The sequence below is a fragment of the Onychomys torridus genome, chromosome 5 (genome assembly GCF_903995425.1).
Source record: "Onychomys torridus chromosome 5, mOncTor1.1, whole genome shotgun sequence".
Lineage (NCBI taxonomy): Eukaryota > Metazoa > Chordata > Mammalia > Rodentia > Cricetidae > Onychomys > Onychomys torridus.
The window spans coordinates 41,697,972-41,720,953 of NC_050447.1; the positions used below are offsets into that span (position 1 = coordinate 41,697,972).

Genomic DNA, 22,982 nt, shown 5'->3' on the forward strand with positions numbered 1-22,982 from the left:
TCTGCCACAGTCACCCAATAAATCAAAAGCCAAGGGCTTTAAAACCTGCAGAGGGAAATTACACATATATATGAAACTTACGGTAATTGAAAGAATATCTAAAATCACTTGACTTCCTCAATCACTTGTCTATCTAAAATCACATAACCACTTAAAGCAGCTTAGCTGCTATTATTTAGCATTATCAAAAATTCTGGGTCTTACCATGTTTCATATTCAGTTTATTTACTTATTTAGTTGTTGAAGTACACTTTCAAGTAGCCAATCCTGGCATTGGACTCATTAGGCAACCGAGGCTGGACTTGAACTCTGATATGCCTGTCTCTGTCCCTTGAGTGCTAAGGTTATTTTGTTTTTGAGAACTGGAGCTCTACTACATAGCATTCTCTGATCTGAATTTGTGATCCTCCTGCCTCTGCCTTTTGAATGAATGCTGGGATTCCAGGTGGGTACCACTATGCCTAGACTTATTAACGGAGTATCTCGGGAAGGACCTGAGCCATGTGACAGACAGAGCAAACAAAGGGGAACTTCCTTGTGGCTTTCTAATCCTCGTGAAGAGACAAATTGCCCACCTCCCTTTCCTCATCACTGAATAGAAAATATGAAAAGATATTTAGAAAAGTAAAATATTTGAGCTAAGAGCAAGAACACTGAGTAGACTATTTAAAAGCTATAGGGAATGAATATACCCCACATTACCCAGACAAGCAAAATAGAAAAAAAAAGAAAGTTGAAAAAAAAAAGCACCAATGTATTACAATGTGTTAACAATTTTCACAGGAGACAAAGACCTTTAAATCAGTAAGTCACAGACACCCATAGTGACTCTCCATGTACGTTCTATTAGTTTTCCAGACACTAACACATAAGATACATTCTTCATATTTATTTGTGGAACATGTGAGTGTGTTTTACAAAGGCATTAAGTGGCTTAAAAGCACCCCAACTCTTAAGGACTCAAGGTTCAACCTTGCTGTCTGCATAGCTATAAATCTGCATGCAGTTATGTGAGCAGCCTTGTATGTTAGAAGCAAACACATAAACCAGTAGAGGGCTGGCCGAAGACTTTAACATAAGCCCTTAAAAGCCTTTTGAAAGAAGGACCGACTTCTATGTCAGCAGGGCAAAGCACATAAAAGCCAAGTACACAGTAAGGCTGTGGCTTTCGCTTCTCAACAGTGAGGCACTCTCTGCCCTGGTCTTTATCCTGTGTGGAGGAGGAGAGTGGCTGAGAATGGAACACGGAAGGAATCCCCTGCGCTTCCAACAGTTCTCTGGAAATGGACCGTCCACTTTGCCTAGGGTAATCTGTGGGTTTTTTGTATTTTCAAAAACCTGAGTTTGGTGAAGAAATCAACTCCACATTTCAGAATCTGTGATCACAGCACAAAAAGGAAAATCCAAGGCCCCTTGACTTAAATAATTAAGAATTCAGCACTCCTTTGGGTCCAATATAGAGCGCCTTTGAGTACAAGGCTTTCTGCTAACGTTTAGGTCCCACAGACACCAGGCCAGTTGGACCGGAACTTAATCAATTTAGAGAAACAATTTTAAATCTTTAAAATCCATAATGATCCTTTGGTTAACAGCAACTTCTATCTTCATGGAGAGAGACCACAGCCCCCAATTAAGTGACTTTGTCCTCTTAACTGCAGATAACTACTGTGAAGTGCAGGGACCTGGGAGAGAAGTACATAGACCCACTTCCTTTCTGAATGCTGGGGCATAGCCTCAAACAGTGATTTCATAGCCTGAACAGGACAATGTCTGTCATTCACAGCTATCTAAAAACCTGCCTGGTAACTCTGTCCACAGCAGTAGGTTGATTTTCTCAGCATGGGGTGGGGGTGGGTGACAGGGACACCCTCCCTATGCCAGGGGCAGCACATCCTTGCCTCCATGGCACAGCGTGACAGCGATGCCACTTCTGAACTGCCCGGTGCTGCACTGCAGGCTGCACAGCCAAGCTGTTAAATGTGCAAATTTGGAAAGACGGCCAGTGATTCAGTCTACTTAACTGGACTTAGTCCAGAGAACTTTCCAGCCAACTGGGGACTGGGTCTCTAATTTATAGCTGGCAATCGACCCCCTTAAATACTTCCAGGTCCTTAATAGAACTGTTTAATGTCTACCTTTAACACACAAACCACCTGCCTTCAGACACAGCACTCAGCAGCTTTGACCACAGGGTGCGTGGTTATAAAATTCACAGTTCCTTAAAATGGAAAGCCCCGGACAAGGCTGGAACCTACCAACTTCCCGCTAAAGTAGGGGGAGTCCTAACACAGACTAGGCTGGATCCTACCAACTGCCCGCTAAAGTGGGGGTAGATAGATAACTGGCTTTTTTTTCTTTTACTTCTGCTTTTTGATTTCTGTTAAAATTTACAGATTTCTTCTATGAGGTTTGTGTTGGTTTCATTATTGAAAGCCCGTTTCAAAAATGTGTAAGTTTTCCTAATCTCTTCACGAAAATTCAATAGAGATAGGCTGTAGAGACTGGCTTTTACTATATGCAAGGAGACATGTTTCTCTCTTCTACTGTGTAGTTGATTGTGTGTGTGCCTGAGGGTGGGTATTTGTGAAAGTGTCTGTGGAGGCCAGAATTAAACGCTGGGTGCTGTTCCTCAGGTGCTATCCACCTTGTTCTTCAAGATAGGGTCCTTTCATGGCTCTGAGCTTGTCATGTCAGATAGGATAAACTGACTGGCCAGTGAGCCCAGAGTCCCCAGCTTCACCTTCCTAGTACTGTGAGTCCTGGGGATTGAACTCGGGTCATCACACTGTGCAGCAAGCATTTTTATCAATGGAGCTCTTTCCATAGCCCCATAATGAATTGGTTGCTTTAAACATAAATGAGAGCAATGCGTCTTGAATACTTCTTGTTTGCCAGGCAAAGGTTTCCAAATGTATTCTTTACTTTAAAGTTGATATCAATAACATACAAAGACATATCAGCCATCAGTTTGCAGATGAATATTCTAATATCAGGTGCCATAGCTGGCAGAGGATGGAATATAGGGTGTTGTCTGGCTGTAATACAACTTGGGTAGTCACCTGTAGAGCATCTTGAAAGGTTGTGGGCTGACACACGGAAGCTCCATGAGGGCTCTAAGTCAACCTGTGGACTTTCATCCGAGTCTAACAAAGAAATAGTGCTTGGTGATCCATCCCAGAAGTATGTGCCATGAATTAACCTGAGGCTCCAGCTTCAAACAGACTATGGCAGCTGAGAAAAACACTATGTTGTATGCTGGTGGTCCTCGGGAATGGCTGTCTCTCACCTACACTCCACATCGGCTATTCTGAATCCATTGTCCATCTCTCCCTTGTCTCCTGCGTTCTGTTTCGTCACTTAATGCATGCTGTGTGACTATTCCTCTTTCACCTATACTGACTCATCTCAAGGAACACTTTTCTCCATTACATTAATTACAGCTATTATACATAGGGGAGGATTTATAGCTAGAATCATCCCAAAGACAGGAGCTAGACGGAAATAACATAGCTTATTGATGGTACTTATACACAGTCATCTTGCTAATCAAGGTGCTTGTCCACCTGGTCCCTGACTCTACAGCCAGAGAGTGCAAAGGGAAGTTATTTACTATAGTAATCCATTCTCATTCATATTCTCTCTCCCAGTACCTTCATCCTTCCGTCAGACAGGCTCTCACGGTGCAGCCGTGGCTGGCCCGAAACTGCCTCCCGAATGCTGTGATTAAAGCACCACCACGTTCAGCCCATAATAATTTTGTATACATATCTTTTCCAGCCTTGAAACTAGCCTGAGGTCAGCTTGTTTCTCACTCACTGTGGCTAACTCCCAAAGCTGCTGTAGGTTTAGCTTTGGCATTCTATCAAACACTAATGGGCTTGCAAATAGTTGAATGTGCCTTTTCCGCAAGGCAGCCTAACACTGCTGAGGGGGAGGGGACATTCTTTAACCTAAAGGAAAGTCTTTTATATGTTAAGTTTTTCTAAAAGAGGAATGAGCAGCAAGAATCTGAGAGATCAGATTTCAGTTAAAGACTAGCAGCTTGGCTATCATGCCATCCTGGACTACTCTGTTCAGGAGATAGGGATGACATCACTCCACAAGGAAACACTCCTGAGGAATCCCCCTCCACCTGCAGGAAGGCTTGCTAAAGGATGGCTCTTTTTCTGCTGTGTGTCTGTGTTTGTTTGTGAGAGAGACACAGAGGTAGACAGCCTGGGGGATAAAATAAGAAAGAATGAGGAACTAGCAATATTTCCTTAGCCAGACACAGCACAGGCTGGGATGCAGCTCAGCGGTAGGGAGGAGGTCCAAAGCACAAAGCCCTGGGATGGATCTGCAACATCACAAACAGTTAATCAGTAAAGCAAAGAATTCCTGTTTTAATCCTTACTGCCAAGGCTTCCTAACACTGACTATTAAGCATGTCTTTCCCACAGTACTTAAACAAAGACCCAAGCCACTGACCTTTAGTAATCTATATCTAAATCTCAAAATGGGGAAAAATAAGTTTTCATCCATACCCCCAAAGCTCAGCAGTAGCAGTTAATGCAAAGACTCACAATTGGTCACAGGGCTGAGAGTGACTGCCCAGTGCTTAGCCCTAAATGGGACAATCTATGTCAACTCCTCCATGGTGCAGAGAACCTGACAGCAAAGGGGACAGAAAGATCATAAGGGATGGAGCACGGGGAAGAGCGCTGTGGAGTGCCGTCTTCTGGACATGACGTGACTCCTGCTCATGACCTCACAGCAGCCATGACTATGTACAGAAGACCTGCACAAGATTGGCTCCATCAACATTAAACCATGGAGAGGGGAGGGGTATACCTCTGAGGTATACCCTTGCTTTTAGTGGTTGCTCGGAGAGGTGATGGAGCCATTGTTCCAGCAAACTACTTCATACTCTTGCTCATGAAAACAGCTGTAGTTAACTCAGTGGGATTTATCGGGAAGAAGGGTTTCAGTGGGTGTGGGGATAAGAAAGGGTAATGAGGTGGTGGGTATGATCCAAATACACCATATACATACATACATTGTCAAAGGACAAAACAAAACAAAATAAAAACCAACTTACATACATCTGTCTGCTTCCGATAAAACCAATTTTTTTTCAAAGAAGCTATGTATAAATTTTGACCCTGATTATCAATTATTTTTTATTTCTATCCCTTCAATATATAATTCTTATATCCTCAGCCACACACACTAAAGTATTTGGGGATGCAGAATTATTACAGGCAAACCCAATCACATAACACCATCAACCACATACAATACCCTCAATACTATTGAAACACAAGCTCTCTTTAAGCCTTCCAGATAACTGACAAGTTCATAAGTTTAATGAGAGATTTTTCAGTCTTTCTGCCAGACTTACGCTGTAGAGAATGAGTTGAAATAGATGGAAACTGTCTGGTTTCATAAAAACTGTATCTGCTGTGATCTCAGAAAGCAGACTCCTGCCAAGTTTGTATTGATTTCTTTGGGAGCTAGGGCTTGTGTGTGCACAGGACTGGCCTTTGCTCTAAGCAACGCAGAAATGTAAATTTTGTATGTGGCTGATTCTGCAGGTAGAAGCGGGAACATGATGGATGGATTTAAATAATGCCTAAAATTACTGAAGGCTTGAGACAGTCCTACAGAACAGGATCAGCCTCAGCAATGTCCCTTGGCCACTGTGGAGACCTGTGAAGGAGTGACACCCACCTGTTGTAAATGGTGAATCCAGATAGTGTCAAGAATATGGAGAGAGGGCAAGGGTGTAACAGAGACTGCATTTCAAAATGGGGCTGGCTCAAGACTTCGTGATACAGTCAAAGTCTGTTTTCCATTTAGTTTAAACTATGAAGTTGCCTATGAAGACATCTATAAAATTTTGACATGTAAAAATAACCAAAAGCAGGAGGTACTTTTATTTGGTGTCAAGCCATGTACTTATTTCTCAGGGCTAACTGACAGCAGTCAATTACTCCCAGGATTGTATTACTTCTCATTCTACCAAAAATCACCCAGAGAGAGATATGTGGAAAGATCTGGTGAACCCACCATGCTGGGGAAGCAAAATTGTTTCCTTTACTGCAGGATGCCTTCTGTGACCTTGTTATTCAACAACATCTTATATGCATATCACTTATCCTCACAGAAGCTAACACAAGACTATGAATCCTCAAGGGCATTTTAGGAATCAAGTGTGTGACTGGGGCTGGAGTTCAGTGTTTAGGAGCGTCTGCTGGCCATGTGGGCTCAGTGGTGCTTGTCTTTCACTTCAGGACTCCCGGGGCAGAAGTAGGTGGATTTACGTGAGTTCAGGCCGGATGGTTCTGTCTTGTAAGCTCCAGGCCAGCCAGGACTACAAAGAAGACTGGAGTTCTATCTCCAGCACCCACGTTGGTCACTCTTAACTGCCTGTAACTCCAGCTCCAGAGGATCTGATACCCTATTTTGGCCTCCTCAGGCACCCACACACATATGCACATGCTCACATACATACTTACACGCATAAATACACATATTTAAAAACAAAGAGGTACATGAATTTAAATGTTGTTTGCTGTTGTTATTTTACTCAGTCTGGTTCTCAGGCTGGTTCTTAGGGATCATCAACTATCATGGTGATAACACATACTGGGGGATTTGAAACAGAGTGGGGAAGGGTGTGTTGGAGGGAGAAAAGGGAAGGGATAAATGTTGTAATAAAATTATAATATCAAAAACAGCAACAAACAGAAAACCAACAAGTTTGAACATGAAATGTCATTTGCTCCATGCTTTAAATTTTTTTCTCCTCATATTCTAGAATGTTATGAATACTATGTCAGTGGTGGAAAGCCACAAAGAGAAATAAGTCACTAGGTGACAAAGCAGAGTTTCGGGTACTGAAAGGACTTCCTGGACAAACTGGAACCCAGAAAATCTAAGCTATACAATTAATATCATATAGGAATCATTTAGCCTGATTGCCAAGTACCTCTACAGCTGTTTTCTGTCTTGCCCACGAAGCTTTGCAAAGGTATAGGATCCATGTACCAAAGTTCTGTTCTTTATATTTTTTTTTCCACAGCTGATCAGGAGAGATAGAGTTGCTGAGGGAGAGATAGTCACCCAGCTTTGGGTACATGCCCACTGGCAGGTCGCCTATGTCCCAGTGGATGGCCCCCCATCCATGTACATATGAGCAGCACTATTTGGACTAGGGATTAATAACAAAAGAAAAGAGCAAGACGTGAAATTGTGATGAAGATAGGACGGTGGCATTGGGCAAGTTGAAGGGATGTATGTAATGATGGGTAGATCTGATGAAATGGTATTATCGAAATGTATGAAATTTCCAAAGAATAAATAAAAGTATTGCTTTTGAAAGACCTAAATCTATAGTGGGTTATAATGAAAAAGAAAAAACAAAAACAAAAACAAAAAAAGAGGACACCAAGGTAGAAGGGAAGTGGCATATTTTTTGGTGTGGGTTCCAGAAGGAGTGGTAGGAGACTATTTTGGGTTGGGGATAGGATCAAGATGTATCACACATGTTTTACAAACTGTCAAAGAATAAGTAAAAATATTTTAAAAGATTTAAGATGATAAAGATTGGGCAATGTAATTTGCATTTTAATCCCTAGTGCATCGTCAGTATCTAAGACAGACCTAGGTAGTGAATAGGAGCCAACAGGTGTTTAATGTATTTAAAACCAGACAGCAAGAGGAGATCGAGAGGAACAAGTCATGTTGATGATAGTCACGGGGACTCATGCATCTCAAGCTTGCTGGAGATGGGGCATTGCTAGAATCATGGCAGGTAATGATGTAATACACATGAGTGAGAAACAGTGGTGTCATGCTCACAGTGCTGCCCTTGGTGTCCGGCAACCAGGGCTTTCTGTTGACGTTTACACTGTAACAAGGACTTAGGAAAATGCCATGGTTTTAATCCGCTAGAAGAGGATTTTTGTTCATAGACTTCTTTCTGTGGATGGAACAGCATTTTTCTTTTTGGTGCGTTCCCACATTCTGATTTCAGCATCCCACAGGATTGTAAAACATATTCCACATTTTTATATTGGAGTGAACATATTTTTGGCTCCCGAAGTATTCATTTTGGTTCAACTCATCATATTATATGGAAAAGAAAGTGAACTTTATTTAACTTCCTTTAAAGAATAATGCCATGGATCACTTGTACATCAAGATAAAGTCTAGTTTAGGGAAAATATAATTTATTACTTACTATAGTCTCTCTCTCTCTCTCTCTCTCTCTCTCTCTCTCTCTCTCTCTCCTCTGAGTGTGTGTGTGTGTGTTGCATATTTGTGTAGGTACAGTTATGCTGGAACCATGATCCTATATGGAGGTCCGAGGACAACCACGGCTGTTGGTCTTTGCCTTCCCCATTACTGAGACAGTCTCTTGTTTGCCCCTGCACACACCAAGGTGGCTGGTCTATGAGCTTTTGAGAATTCTCCTGTTTCTGCCTCACATCTGGCTGTAGGAGCCTTGGAGTTATAGACACTCATCATTGCATTCAGCTTCCTGACAGTTCAGGTGACCTGAAATTAGGTCTTCACAACGAACACTTTACCCACTAATCCATCTCCTCAGCCTGATGTATTATAACTTTAAGTTAAAAAAAAAATAACCTCAAGCCATTACTTTTGGAAAGAATTAAATGTGATTAAAACTAACCAGAAGTATTGGGCTGGTGAGATGGCTCAGGGGCTAAGAGCACTGGCTACTCTTCCAGAGGTCTTGAGTTCAATTCCCAGGACCCACATATTGGCTTATAGTCATTTATAATGGGATCTGAAGCCCTCTGTTGGCATGCAGGCATACATGCAGTCAGAACATTCAGATATATAAAATACATAAATTAATGAATCTTAAAAAACAGACAAAGAACTAACCAGAAATTTGATAATGCTCTCCGAGAACAACAAACTCAAATGAACGAGATCTATTTAAAAAGATAAAACAAATAAAATATTAGGTTATCATATGTATTTCAAAGCTTCATAGATATTTGTAAATTTAATACAAATCTGTAGCTGCTTTAAAAATTACAGTATGTCTTTAATTATTGAAATTATTGAAATTTCCATGGAGGTGGTTTGTCTGTCAGGTTATATTTTTAGCCTATTAATTTACACTTCATTGAATCTAGTAGTAAAATAGGACCATAAGGTAAGACTTTGAAAACAAATAGCCAGAAAATGTAACTTTTCTTCATGCTGGTGACTCTATAACATTGTATGACTACAAATATTACTATAGTTTGTATTCTCTTTATGTGTAGTAAGAATTATTTTTAAGGGGCAGGTAAGATAGCTCAGTGGGTAAAGGCCCTTGCCACCAAGCCTGAGGACCTGAGTTCAATACTCAGAACCCATGAACTAAAAAGAGGGGACTGACTCCTAAAGTTGTCCTCTGACTTCTACACATGCACTGTACTATACTCAGGCATGTACACACAGACACACACACACACACACACACACCACACACATTTAAAAATTACTTTTAAGAACATGGCACAGTCAACTGAACATATAGCACATATTTATATGACTTTATGACTTTATTTAGATCTACTTTATTCAACAGTCTCCTGATAAAATGGCTGTTACTGTTTAAGGAGCTGTCTATATTAGGAACATACAGATGGATGAACTTGACCAGTTTTAGAAAACTCCACATTTACTTTAAAATTATTTTTAAAGGACTGGAGAGATGGCTTATCTGTTAAGAGCACTGGCTGTTTTTGCAGAGGACCTGGGTTTGAGTCTCAACACCCACATGGTGGTTCACAACCATCTGTAATTCCAGTTTCAGGGGATCTGATGCCCTCTTCTGGCCTTCTTAGGTACCAAGCATTTGCATGGTACACAGACATGCATGCAGATAAAACATTCACATTCATAAGATACAAACCCTTTTTAGACACTGGTTAAAATCTTGTACCCATGGAAGAAACCAAATAGTGAGTAGTTTTTGTCAGGGTTAAATCCCGCAGCTGACTGAGCTATGGAGCTGTGGTGAGATCAGACAAAGCATAAGAAAGAGACACAGCTCAGGCTGGTGAAATTCTTAGTAACAGCACATCAGAGTCTGCTTAATTTGATCAGTGCACACAATGGGACCTTCAGGCTTTACAGATGACAGGATGGCTCAGCGCAGTCACACCACCTCTCACACTACCTGCCGTCTCTTGTCATATGTCTCTGTTGTGGCTTTTCTGCAGAGCAGATCTGTTTAATAGTGAAGCTTTAATTATAAACAGAACTGTGAAAAACTGGGATGGTTTTGTGTTCATGAACCAAACTGCAGGGGGAAATGAAATTCAAAACATTGTATGTCTTGAAGTAGTAAAAAGACCATTTCTCATCAGGAAATGACTCACTCTTGCTTCCGGCTGCCCATGGAAGAAGCCCTGAGAGCCTTTTAGCTTGGTTTCCTTTTATTATTATTATTATTATTATTATTATTATTATTATTATTGTCTTTGTTTTATTCAACACAATTTTGCCTGTGAAAATTTGCTTAGTGATATCCTTCTCTGGTTGTTCCAGAGAAGGATAGTTCAAGGCTCTATGTCTTACATTAATTTTAACATGATTAGGCCAGTTTCCAACAGTTTCTTAACTGGCCCTAATTTTGCTTCTAAAATTTTGTGCCACATATTTATGTGAAGCAGTGTTTTCAGCCTTGATGATTATAAAATCAAAATATTGATCAACTCTCTGAACAATAATGAAGATCATCTAGACCTTGTACTACCAAATAGTCCACCAAACTATAGTTCTTTATATGAAGTAATGTTTACTGGAGGAGGATCTACAATCACTAATTTACTAAACCAGCATAATCTCCAATGGCAGATAAACATTTGTCCTTATACCTACAAATGAATGTAGTTTTCACTCCTCATCAAGAATACTTCTCTTTGCAATAGACAGAGGCCATCAGAGAAAACCACAACCAATCAAAATGAAGACTGTGAAGCCCAGTCCCAATGGGTGCATCTACAAAGCACTACTAGACTTAAGGCTCTGGAAACATGGTGGAAGAGGGGGTGGAGAGACTGTAAGAGCCAGGGGATCAGGGAGTTTGCTGTAAGATTATGTGTCCTAGGAATGTTAGAAGCTACATCCATAAGTTCTTACCAACATGACTTCCCAAATGTTAACTGATCAAGGATGACACCAATGGACATGCCAAAGCCAACAGAAAAAAGCCCATGAGGCCTCAGTCCTGCACAAAGAACTATGCAGTCAACTGAAAGGTGGGAATGGGAGAGGTACTCTTCCCCAGGGAAGAACATACAGATGGGTTATCTAGTGCCAAACAATCATCCCTGAAAACACATGTATAGGTAGCATTATACAGACTGAACAGGTTATGTTTAGGAATATAAATTCATGCAGTAACAATTAGTGAAAAAGAGGCCATGAATTTGAAGGAGAGCAAGGGGGTATATGGGAGGATTTGGAGAGAGGAAAAGGAAGGGAGAAATGTTGAAATTAAATTATAATCTCAAAAAAATAAGTGAAATTATAATATATGTGCAGCAAAAACCCAGCTCAGTGGATTATTTTTTAAAAGAGAATCCTAAATTTAGAGGGAGGAAGTAGGGTTGATCTGGAAGCTGTTAAGGGTGGGAGTGGAAGATATGATCAAAATACATTGCACAGAATTCTCAAAGAATTAATGATTTTTTGAAAAGAATGAAAAAAAAAATAAGGATATCCACTTCATGAGTATGTGTCTTAGTTTGCTTTCTGTTGTGATAAACACTATGATCAAAGCAACTTAGGGAAGAAAGAGTTTATTTTCGTTTTGCAGGTTATAATCCATCATTAAGAGAAGCCAAGGCAGGTATCTGGAGGCAGGAACTGAAGCAGAAATCATGGAGGAACATTGGTTATTGGCTTGTTGCTCAGCTCTCTTTCTTATATAATCCAGAACATGATCACCTCCCTAGGAATAGAACTGCCCACTACAGGCTGTGCCCTCCCATATTAATCCTTCATGAAGAAAATGCCCCACAGATATGCCCACAGGATGATCTGATGGAGGCAATTTCTCAGCTGAGGTATGCCAAGTCATGCTGATAAAAACCTAACTATGACAGCAAGCAAATTTATTTTTACCTTTAATAAATGGTAAAATTATTAATATAGCAAAGAACTATTTTAAAATAATGTTATAATTTATTATCTATAATTGTGTAACTGGCATACCTGTTTTATATACCTATATCCTAGGGTTACTTAAAGTTTTCTCAGGTGAAACAGAATCAAAAGTGAAAAAAGTTTAAGGACCCTTGGTGTAGGAGATGTCAGGAGGCCAACTAATGACCAAGTTCTGTGGTTAATCTTGCAAACTCAAGTGTCTGCCAGTGCCAGACATTTCTTAAAACATATTTTTTAAAACCACATTTTTATAAGAAGTCACATGATATGAAGGCATTGTTCCATTATGCTTTATTGCTATGTGAAATGAGAGATGGATCTGGCCTCTGGCCACCAGTTTGCTCACTGTGGTGTGAAGTGTAGGGTTAATTTCTTAAAATACGTGTGTCATACATTCAAAGTCAAAAAGTGATGATGTGGGCACCAAACTTATGTCAAGTAATTCTTACAAGAGCCACAACAGCAATCATGATCTGCCCATTTTACAAATGTGTACATTATGGGACACAGAAAACAAGAAACTTTCCCTAGTTCCATTAGCAAGTCAAGCCTGCACTTCTAACCTTCAGATGTTAAGTTGTAGATGGTTAGCTTTAGAACTGTCTTCTTAGCCCATCAGCAAATGTTTAAGGGGTCACATAGCAGAATCCATATGGTGTGAGTGTTAGCATTAGTTGTCAATGTACATAACCTAAAATAACCTGGGAAGGGAGTCTCAATAGGGGACTGTCTACACCAGGTTTTCCCATGGGCATCCTTATGGCAGATTTTTCTTTTTCCTTTCCTTTCCTTTCCTTTCCTTTCCTTTCCTTTCCTTTCCTTTCCTTTCCTTTCCTTTCCCTTAACTTCAAAATTTGGATATAAGGATATGTTGCTTTGGAAAAGAGTCTCTGCTTTTGTTTCCACAGAAAGCAAGAGGCTATGGATTTGTTCCAGATTAAGATACATCAGGTTTGATCAGCCAAGACCCCCTGAAAGGTCTCCAATGACACCATGGCCCAGATGATCCAACATCCAAAATGGTTTCAAGACAACTGACTCAAAGGATTTACCCTCACGGACTACTCCATAATCCTAAAATTTTCTTTGTGTCCCCATAAGATACAGCACCCCTCCTCCAGCAGTAAGTAGTAAGAGAAACTACACCCAAATCCCCCAAATTACCAAGCTGGCTTTAGAGATGAAATTGACTCACTCCTTCTCTAAATCCAGGCATATTGCTAAAAAAAAAAAAAAAAAAAGTTTAAGAGATTCTTGTGTCCCAAAAGAGCCCTCTGATGTGGGACAGAGAAAAACCAATATTTTTATTTAAATCAGGTTGATTATAAATGTGATCTCTTTCTTAAAAAAAAAAGGACATATGATACAGATATAATAGGATGAAAGGGTAGATTAAAGAACTTACTTTTAAAAACAACAACTTGTTTAAAATGTCTTACATTGGTATAGATTTTAGTCTATTGATACAAACTTAAAGGTTAATTTTGTTATACTGTATATATATATATATATATATATATATATATATATATTTTTTTTTTTTCTACTCTTGTTTGAGGTATTATGTTTATGAAAGTCATTTAGATTGTAATGGATAATTAAGAAATACAGATCAATTAGTCTTCTATGATAGTCAAACTTATAGTCATGTTAAGTTTTTTAGGTATACATAGATATATTTCAGATAGACAGGTAATCTTCAAACACTTCAAAGGTCTACAGAATATTTAAAATATTTTTAAAATTTAGACTTTCTGGACAGTGAGACATGTCTGCTCCTGGCAGCACCAATTTACTTCAGAGAGGAGGATGGGCACTGAAGACACTTCATATGGAGTTTATCTTCACCTTGGTAAAAATAGCCATTTGGGCAAGAAACTGTTCTTGCCTGGACTGCTTGATCAACTGGACATGCAGGACCCATAGAAAGGTGACCACTGAACTTTCCTTAACAAAATGGTCCTTCAGGTTCCTGCTTCACAGAGGAAACTGCCAGACATTCTACAGGACACTGAGAGAAGTGACCAAGAGACTCTAGCCCTGTGGGCTGAAGACAAATGCCCGAACTTTACAAAGGAACATTAGGTGACTGTCCAGGCTGCCAGCTGTCTCTATCTTCTCTGCAAGATTCCCAAAAGTTGCTTGCATCCTTCTCCCGGTTCTCAGGTAATATTATATCCTTTCTGAGGTCTTTGGTATGGTTGAAGACTAGATAGTTATAATTTCCTCAGTTATGATAAAAGATAAGTTAGATATAAAACCTTAGACTCACAATATAAGATAGATAGGATGTTTTCTTTATCATTGTAACTGTAATTCTTGCTTGATAATTGTTTTGTTGTCTGTAATTTTCTATATAAAAGTTAAAACCTTGCTTTTTGAAAAAAAGAAAAGGGGAAGTGCTGTGGGATGCTCTGTAAGTCAAATGTGTTGCTCTAATTGGTTAAAATAAATAAAGGACTGATTGGCCAGTAGCCAGGCAGGAAGGATAGGGTAGGTGGGACAAGGAGGAGGAGAATGCTGGGAAGTGGAAGGCTGGGTAGAGAGACACCGCCAGCTGCCGCCATGACAAAAAAGATGTAAGGTACTGGTAAGCCACAAGCCATGTGGCAAAGTATAGATTAATAGAAATGGGCTAAATAGAAGAGTGAGAGCTAGACAATGATAGGCCTGAGCTAGTGGCCATGCAGTTTAAATAATATAAATGTCTATGTGTTTATTTTATTAGACTAACAGGGCTTGCCAGGGGCTGGAGAGAAGGTCTCCAACTACAATGGGTTATCTCTCACTGTTCTCTGCTTCCCTACTGTACCCTCACACACCTCAGGACATTCTTTTCATAACCATACTCTGGCTAGGTAGGAGTTAACAACTTCTCAGTCTGAAGCATTAAGTTAATTTTTTTTTTTTTTTTTTTTTTTTTTTTGGTTTTTCGAGACAGGGTTTCTCTGTGTAGTTTTGGAGCCTGTCCTGCCTCTGCCTCCCAGGTGCTGGGATGAAAGGTGTGTGCCACCACTGTCCGGCATTAAGATTATTCCTAATTACCTCCTGTCTTGAAGTTCCCACGCACTTGGCTGGTCATTCACATGCTTCAGTTTTCACATTAGATGGCTCTTCTCTACCAACCCCTAAATCCAGAGACAGCTTCTATTTGCTTCCTTTAGATTTATTTTCCTTCAGGGAGCTTGCCAAAGTCAGTGCTTGCTGATGGTACAACACTGCTCTATACTTTCCAGTATGCTAAATTTTATAATACCAGGGAGGGTTGCTCGTTCTTTTCTTCTCTTCTATTTTCTTTTTTTTTATTTCCTCCCCTCCTTCCTTCCTTTCCTTCCCTCCCCTTTTCTCTTTCTTTCTTTCTTCCTTTCTTTTTTCTTTCTTTCTCTCTTTCCTTTTTACTTACTTACTTTCTTTCTATATATATATATATATATATATATATATATATATATATATATTTATCATTTTATCCCCAGCTGTATACTTGCATCTAGTCTGCAGTCAAGTGAGGAACCAAGTCTATGCTCAGGGTGTAGAACACAGAGGAAGTAACAGCTGCTTAACACAGTGGGTATTTTCACATTTCAGCCTTCTACAGTTCTGGCAAATCTAAGAATCCATTAGGGAAACATCAAGATGTCATGTAAATTCGCTCAGAATAACTCATCACACATGGCATCCAAACTCCCACTTAGGGCAAAGGGAATCCATTCTCACTGCTTTCATCACAGAACCATCAGAAGTTGCACATGGTCACCACCCACATCACAGCAGTATGATCTCATCCAGCTGATCCCAGAATGAGGAAAATGATCAGGCAGCTTCAGTTTACAGAGGAAGAATCTGCCTCTGGAAACAGCTTTGCCAGTCACAAAGTTGACCAAAGGACCCCAACAGGATGGGGGACGCAGTATCTCAAAGCCTGTAGGAGCAAGTGTAGAGTGGTTTCCTAAGCATGCCAAAGACACAATAATGCAGATAGATTAAATACTCACCAGGCAGAGAGAATGAAATAAGAATCCTAGGCAAAAATCATCAGTCTTAACATTCAGCTTTCATAGTGGCCTTCTAATTGCCACTGGTTTATGCCTGTTGGGTGTATTCCAATGATCATGTGGATTCAAGTGTGGACAAGGTGGCCATGTCTGTGGCACAGAGGTAAAGTGTATGCCTGGCACATGCAAGGCCCTGAGTTCATTTTAAATGTTTTTAAAAATAATCTCAGTAGCCACCATCTCTGAGTAGCTCAGCACCCTACTCCCACAGCTCCTCACCTCTGCAGAGCTTCTAAACCTTTTAGATCAAGTGGTGCAGATTTGCCTTGGGAAAACTTTACCGCACCAGTGGCCAGGCCTTTCAAGCATCTTTGGTGTGGGGTAAGCAGAGTTAGAAAGACCCAAGCTCCATTCTCCATCCTACCATTTTTACATTACACAAGTTCCAGGAGGCTCAGCGTTCTCATCTGTAGAAGGGGGTCTCAAAACCCCTCCTACTTTATGCCGTGCTGTGGACATTCAAGAAACCAGAGTATGAAGGGCTGTGGCGAAAGCTCAGTTGGCAAAGTGTCTGCCAGGCAAGCATGGACACGAGAGTTCCGTCTCCAGCGCCTACATAAACAAAGCTGGGCACGGTGCCACACACTTGTGGTCCTGAGCAGGGGAGGCAGACCAATGGGTCCTTGCACTTTGCTGGCTATCCAACCTAACCTAATTCACAACTTTCAGGCCAGTGAGAGAGCATGTCTCAAAAACAAGATGGGTGACACTGGAGAAACAACACCTGAGGTTGGTTGACCTCATGTATGCTCTCACACGTGTCCTGTGCAGACACTCACATTAACATACATCACCGCCCCCCCCCCACACACACATATACATCATCTCCCCCAAAATCCAAAAGAGAAACTAATGCACAGCACTTACTAGCACAGTGCCTAGCCACAGGAAGACAGAGTCCACAGCAGCCTTAAGAACAGTGTTAGAAGCAGCTCGGTCAAATTATCTGCTTCCTTTGTTTGAGCAGAGACAACTGTGGCAAAGAGTTCAAGCTCCTGGATGGAGAAGATGTGGACTCAAATTTGCCTCTGCTTTCTCCTGGCTTTGTGGGTTATGGAAGCTATTGACTGTTTTTCATGCTCACGCCCCCTATCTTTTCTGTGTGAGAGACTTGGTCCCTAGTCTGTGACACTGCTGGGTAGTGGTAGTGGTGTGTGCAAAACCTGAAAGTGGTGGGCCGTAATCAGAGGACGTTATGTCACTGGGGGAGAAGAATCCTTGGTGAGATTTTCTGGCTCCACCCTTCTTCTTTCTCTTTTGCTGTGGATATCGCTCTGTGTAAATAAAGTTCTGATTGGCCAGTGGCCAGGCAGGAAGTATAGGCGGGACAAGAGAGAAGAGAATTCTGGGAAGTAGAAGGACAAGAGAGACACCGCCAGCCGCCGCCATGAAAAGCAACAAGCCATGTGGCAAAGTATAGACTAACAGAAATGGGTTAATTTAAGATAGAAAAAGTAGATAACAAGCAGCCTGCCACGGCCATACAGTTTGTAAACAATATAAGTTTCTGTGTGCTTTCTTGGTTGGGTCTGAGCGACTGTGGGACTGGTGGGTAAGAGAGATTTGTCCTGACTGGGTCAGGCAGGAAAACTCTAAACTCTTTCACTTCCTGGTTGCCATCTTCTCCCACAACATACTCCTGGTGTTGCCTCAGACACAGAGAGAGCAACAGGGCCAGACCGAGCACAGCTTGGAACCTGGAATCTCCGAGTCAAAACAACCTTTTTCTGTGTGTAACTTGATTACCTCAGGTATTTGGTGACAGTCGCAGGAATCTGAACGACAGTAAGCGTTCTACTCTAACTGCGGAGGGAAAAAACTGAAGTGCAAAATGACAAACAAGAGTACCTGGTTATGCGCGTATTTGTCAAATGGTAAGCATTGCCACTTATACACACACCGGAACAAATTACAGTCCTTGGAGAGCAAACCCTCAGCTCCCTTTTGCAAACAGGAAGAGAGCAGACCCAGAGGACTCAGGGAAATGTGCGTAGGATATCTATCTTGCATACTTATTTAGAGAAATGCTGGCTGTGTTTATTGCTTCCATGGCCCATTCATAGGTTTTGCTTTCTTTCCTTTTTTTAATCTCTGGGGAAGCTACAACTTACAAAATTATGACTAAACTCCTGCTGATGCTCAAGTCAGCATTCTCTCTACTAAGAAGCCTCCCCCTAGGCCAGCTAGCTGACAGATGCTGGGAATAGCTGCAATGGACTCTCCAAATGGCAGACACAGCACAGAATTGTCTACTGAGTATCCCCTTTCTATTCCTGGGCACTCCCAGGCTAGCGCAGTGGTAGGAGACTCTTAATGTAAACAAGGAAACCTTTTGGAGGCCCCTCTGACTTCTGTCTCCAGTTCCTCAAAACAGAGTTGCCAACTGCCCTTCCCTCCTTGCACTCAGCATGGTCCCCTGTGAGGCAATGAGCTGAAAGGCAGTCCTCTGAGTTTCCCCAAGTCGTAGCCATTGCTGTCAAAGCCACAAGAGGCATCAGCATCAGAATCAAGCTTACTTCAATGACCAGCGTCTCGTTTGTGGGTCCTGGTGCATACAGGCGTTCCGGGTAGTTAAAGGTACGCTGGTATTCAAACGTGGTCCCCGCGAAGGTGAAGTCCCCAGGCCAGTCGATGTTCCAGCCCCCAGTGAGGTAATACTTTTGACTGAGGCTTCGAACTGCAAGATAGCTGGAAGAAAGCTGCAGCTCCTGGATCTCAATGCTGCGGGCCCCAGGTGGGATGGTGACCACAGGATAATATTCTGAATGGAAAGAGAAGAATCTCTTTGAATTTAACACACTGTAGACTGGAGAATGAACAGTGACTAGAAATGCCCAGAGCTGTGCAGTGCCTTTGAGACTATTCACCCCTATTTTATGAAGTAAAAAGATCAACAATTTCATTTTCTTGTTTTGAAGATTTATTCTCTCTCTCTCTCTGTCTCTCTCTGTCTCTCTCTCTCTCTGTCTCTGTCTCTGTCTCTCTCTCTCTCTGTGTGCATGAATGCACATGCCTGTATGAGTGCATGTGTATGTATGTATGTATCCATGCATGAGGAAGCCAGAGGGCAACTTTTGAGAGTCAGTTCTTCCCTTCCTCCATGGGTTCTGGGGATAGAATTCAGGTCACCAGGCTTGGTGACAAGTGCCTTCCTCTGCTGAACCATTTTGTGGTGCACTCAACATACTTCTGAAGTACAATGTATAGATGAAACTACTCACCCTAAGAAACTTGCCATGTGACAAAAAGCTATCACATGGTGTCGGGTGAGCTAGGATGAGATAACCACAGTCCCCTTCCCATTCAGAGGCAGGAGTGGGGCACTGCCAGCATAGATGAGGGAACAGCAGCAGCTCTTACCATTCGCTTTGTGCTGACTGAGGTACAGGCCTTTATAGAACTTGCAAGTTGAATTGTCACCTTTGCAAACACCACATGCATCTGAAACTGCCTTAGACCCAAGTTCATGGTCACATCCCACTGGCTGTGGCGAACAAAAGCAAGGGAAGAAATCGAAGATGAGCAAAGCCAGTGATGAAGACTCACAGGAGGCAGGCAGCTCTGCTAAGCAGGCAGCTGGACTGTTAAGTCAGACTGGGGCTCAAAGTTTTCCTTTCTTTGTAAATAATTCTTTATTCTTCGAAAAATGTCATTCATGTATACACTGTATTTTGACTCTGTATATCCCTATCCCCTTCCAGCTCTCCTGGAAGTTCCCCATACATCTCACTCTTAACTCTACGGCTTTTCCTTAGTATATTATTATTGTTTTAACCTGCTGATTCTAATGAGTGCTGGTTCTGTGCACACAGGTGGGGGTCAACCACTGGGACCCTGGGCAATCTACTGGTGGCCAACTTCCTTCTAAGGAAGGTGGCTCTTCCTCTTCAAGAGACTGCATAGTTGATCACATTGCACAGTTGATCTCAGGCTTAGACTCCACCTCTCTGAAACTAGAGTGAAGAGTCATGGGCTATTACCAGATAGGCCAACTGTATGGATGAAGCATAAAAACGCTGAGCAGTATATATTCAGATTCCCTCCACACACATACATGTATGCATACACATGCACATATACACATATACACACACAAACACCCATATGCATACAAATAAGCACAGACACACAAACACACACAAGTGCATATAAACACACATGCACACATCCGAGCATGTATAAGCATACACACGCATACCATGGAAAAGGATGAAGTGTTGACACTAAAGTTTAAGTGCAAGGGACAGTGAGTCCTGAGAGAGAGAACGGTAAAGAGAGGACAGCTCCATCTATCCCCATTGCACTTCTGAGGGTCTACTATGTGAGGAATGTGCTTGGTAAACAGGTGCCGAGACAACATTATTTCTGTCTGTGTTTTTATAGCGATGCAAAGTTGGCTGCAACCTACACACCATCCCTGAGGCTGGGAAGTGGCTGAAGCAGGAAATGAAAGGGTCATTCGAAAGAGGACCTTGGAGGTGCACATGGCAGCTGGACACTTTGTCCATCTTCCCAGTGTACACTGCAGGGACTTTCTCAGCCAGCTTCACAGCACACAGGAGACCAAGCCTGACTGCACAGCCTGGGGCAGACAAGTCCTCTTACTTCACAAATCCCGTCGATGCAGACATCGTTTCTGTGTGGGGAACAGGGTGTCCCATCTTTCACCTTGCCAGACATGGCGAAAAAAAACTCGAAGTTCTCAGCCTTGCAGTAGAGTTTACATCGATCTTCCTCTAGAGGCAGAGAGATAAAAGGGGGACTCAGTCAAGACTAGCCTGTGTGCACAACGGGTATGGCCACCAGACAGAGCAATGAAATCGGCTTGGAAAACTATGGGGAGCAAAGACAATATTCTATGTAACTTTGTGTGTGACTGTGCCTGTGTGTGTGTGAGTGTGCGCGCAGAAGACCACATGTATGTATCTTTCAAAAGTCAAATTCCATTTGGCAGCCTATAAAAAGCCAATTAAGTATTGATACCTATAGCTGAAGTTTTCTCTGGTCCTGCCCAGCCCCACGGACCCTGTAGTCACTTATAAAATTATCCTTCAGAAGCTTATATTAATAAAAACTGCTCAGCCATTAGCTCAGGCCTACCACTGAGTAGCTCTTGCATTTAAACTCAGCCCATTTCTGTTCGTCTATATGTTGCCACGTGTTCCGTGGCTTTACCTGTGTGCCATTACATGCTGTTCCCTGGATGGCAGGCTGGCATCTGCTAACTCAGTCTTCCTGTTCCCAGAATTCTCCTTGTCTGTTTACCCCCACCTATACTTCCTGCCTGGCTACCGGCCAATCAGCATTTTATTTATTTATCAGCCAATCAGAGCAACACATATTCATAGCACACAGAAAGACATCCACAGCAGATACCAAAAAATTGTGGGCTGTGTTTTGTTTTGTTTGAGGGAGAGTCTCCCTGTACAGCCTTGGCTGATCTAGAGCTGTCTATGTAGACCTGGCTAACTTTGAACTCACAGGCATCAACCTGCCTCTGCCTCCCAGGTACTGAGATGAAAGGTGTGTGTCCCCATGTTTGGCTTGATACCTAAGAATTTTGTATTCCTAATCTTTAGGAATCATTACCATGTACAGCATTGCTGGGTTGAGCAGCCAGCCTCCCAGACTCTAAGTATTACAGACTTTGGGGTCTCTGAAGTTAATGAATGACAGCAGATACATGAAACGGTATCTTTGTGTTCTAATGAGACTTTAATTTTTACAAACAGTTTGGGTTATATAGTCTGATGATTTTGGTTTGGGACTGGATCCCTATATATATTTATACAGCCTGTAAAAAGGTAAAGTTGATACACCTCGAAAACAAAAGCATGTAGCCAACCATGTTTATAAAAGAAAACATCAAATTAAAATGTCAGTAATAGAAAGGGCAAATAAGCTAATTCTAAAGGCTAAAAAAGTATTTTGTGTTGATCATTAATCTCCTGAGAAATTTCTAGTATCATAGAAAAAAGAAAAAAAATAATGTAGTTATAGAGCTCTTGTTATCTGGAAGGAGTAAGACAGCCAATTCCTTCAATGGAGACAGCTGTCCTTGGCCAGCAGCTCCAGATGATGTTTTTCACATGGGACCTTCCGTAGGCGACGCTGAGTGATATCCCTAACAACAGTTTCACCCAGATGTGTAAACAGTTCACAAACAGTCCTGCTTCACAAAACCCTTCAACAGAAGGCAAAACTAAAACTAAACCATAAGAGAAAAATATATTACTGTGGTCAAAATATGTAGATGCATGGGTGGATAAAATGTTTTTCTCTCAACCATAATGTTTTTATTTTTCAAATAACAACTTTATTTAATATCTTCTAATTCTTATAAATGAGATTAAGGAGTTGGATGGTGTGTGTGCATGGGTGTGTGCTTGTATGTGTGCACATGTGTGTATATATGTATGTGTCTTTTTCTCTACCAGTCCCAGAAATTTTTTAAAAGTTCTAATAAGAGCTTTTTTTTTTTTTTTGTCTAGTACAGCTTTCCAGGCATGCATGACCTTGCCCTTCAAAAGCAGAATGAAAAAGATAAAAGAGAAGTTCACCACTGATGGGGAGAAGATCTCCATTTATGACAAAGCCTTCCCCATGGTCTTTTGGTTTTGCTTTGTTTTTGAGACAGTCTCATTACAGTAGCCCAAACTGGCTTCTGACCCATGCCCTCTGTGTTGCTTACTTTTAAGCATGAAATTGATACAACCTAGAGACTCCTGGAAGGAGGAAACCTCAACT

The 22,982-nt window shown here is 41.5% G+C and overlaps 1 protein-coding gene across 2 annotated transcripts in view; it reads right to left on the reverse strand.

The window, feature by feature from the left end:
- Positions 1 to 22,982, reverse strand: part of Adamts18 (ADAM metallopeptidase with thrombospondin type 1 motif 18) — a 143,073-nt gene that overhangs the window by 18,974 nt on the left and 101,117 nt on the right. For both annotated transcript variants that reach the window (XM_036189116.1, XM_036189117.1), the window contains exons 14-16: positions 20,841 to 20,971; positions 19,596 to 19,719; positions 18,752 to 18,996 (exon numbers count right to left, since the gene is read on the reverse strand). In XM_036189116.1, coding sequence (XP_036045009.1) covers positions 18,752 to 18,996; positions 19,596 to 19,719; positions 20,841 to 20,971 — 500 coding nt within the window. The remainder of the gene's footprint in view (positions 1 to 18,751; positions 18,997 to 19,595; positions 19,720 to 20,840; positions 20,972 to 22,982) is intronic.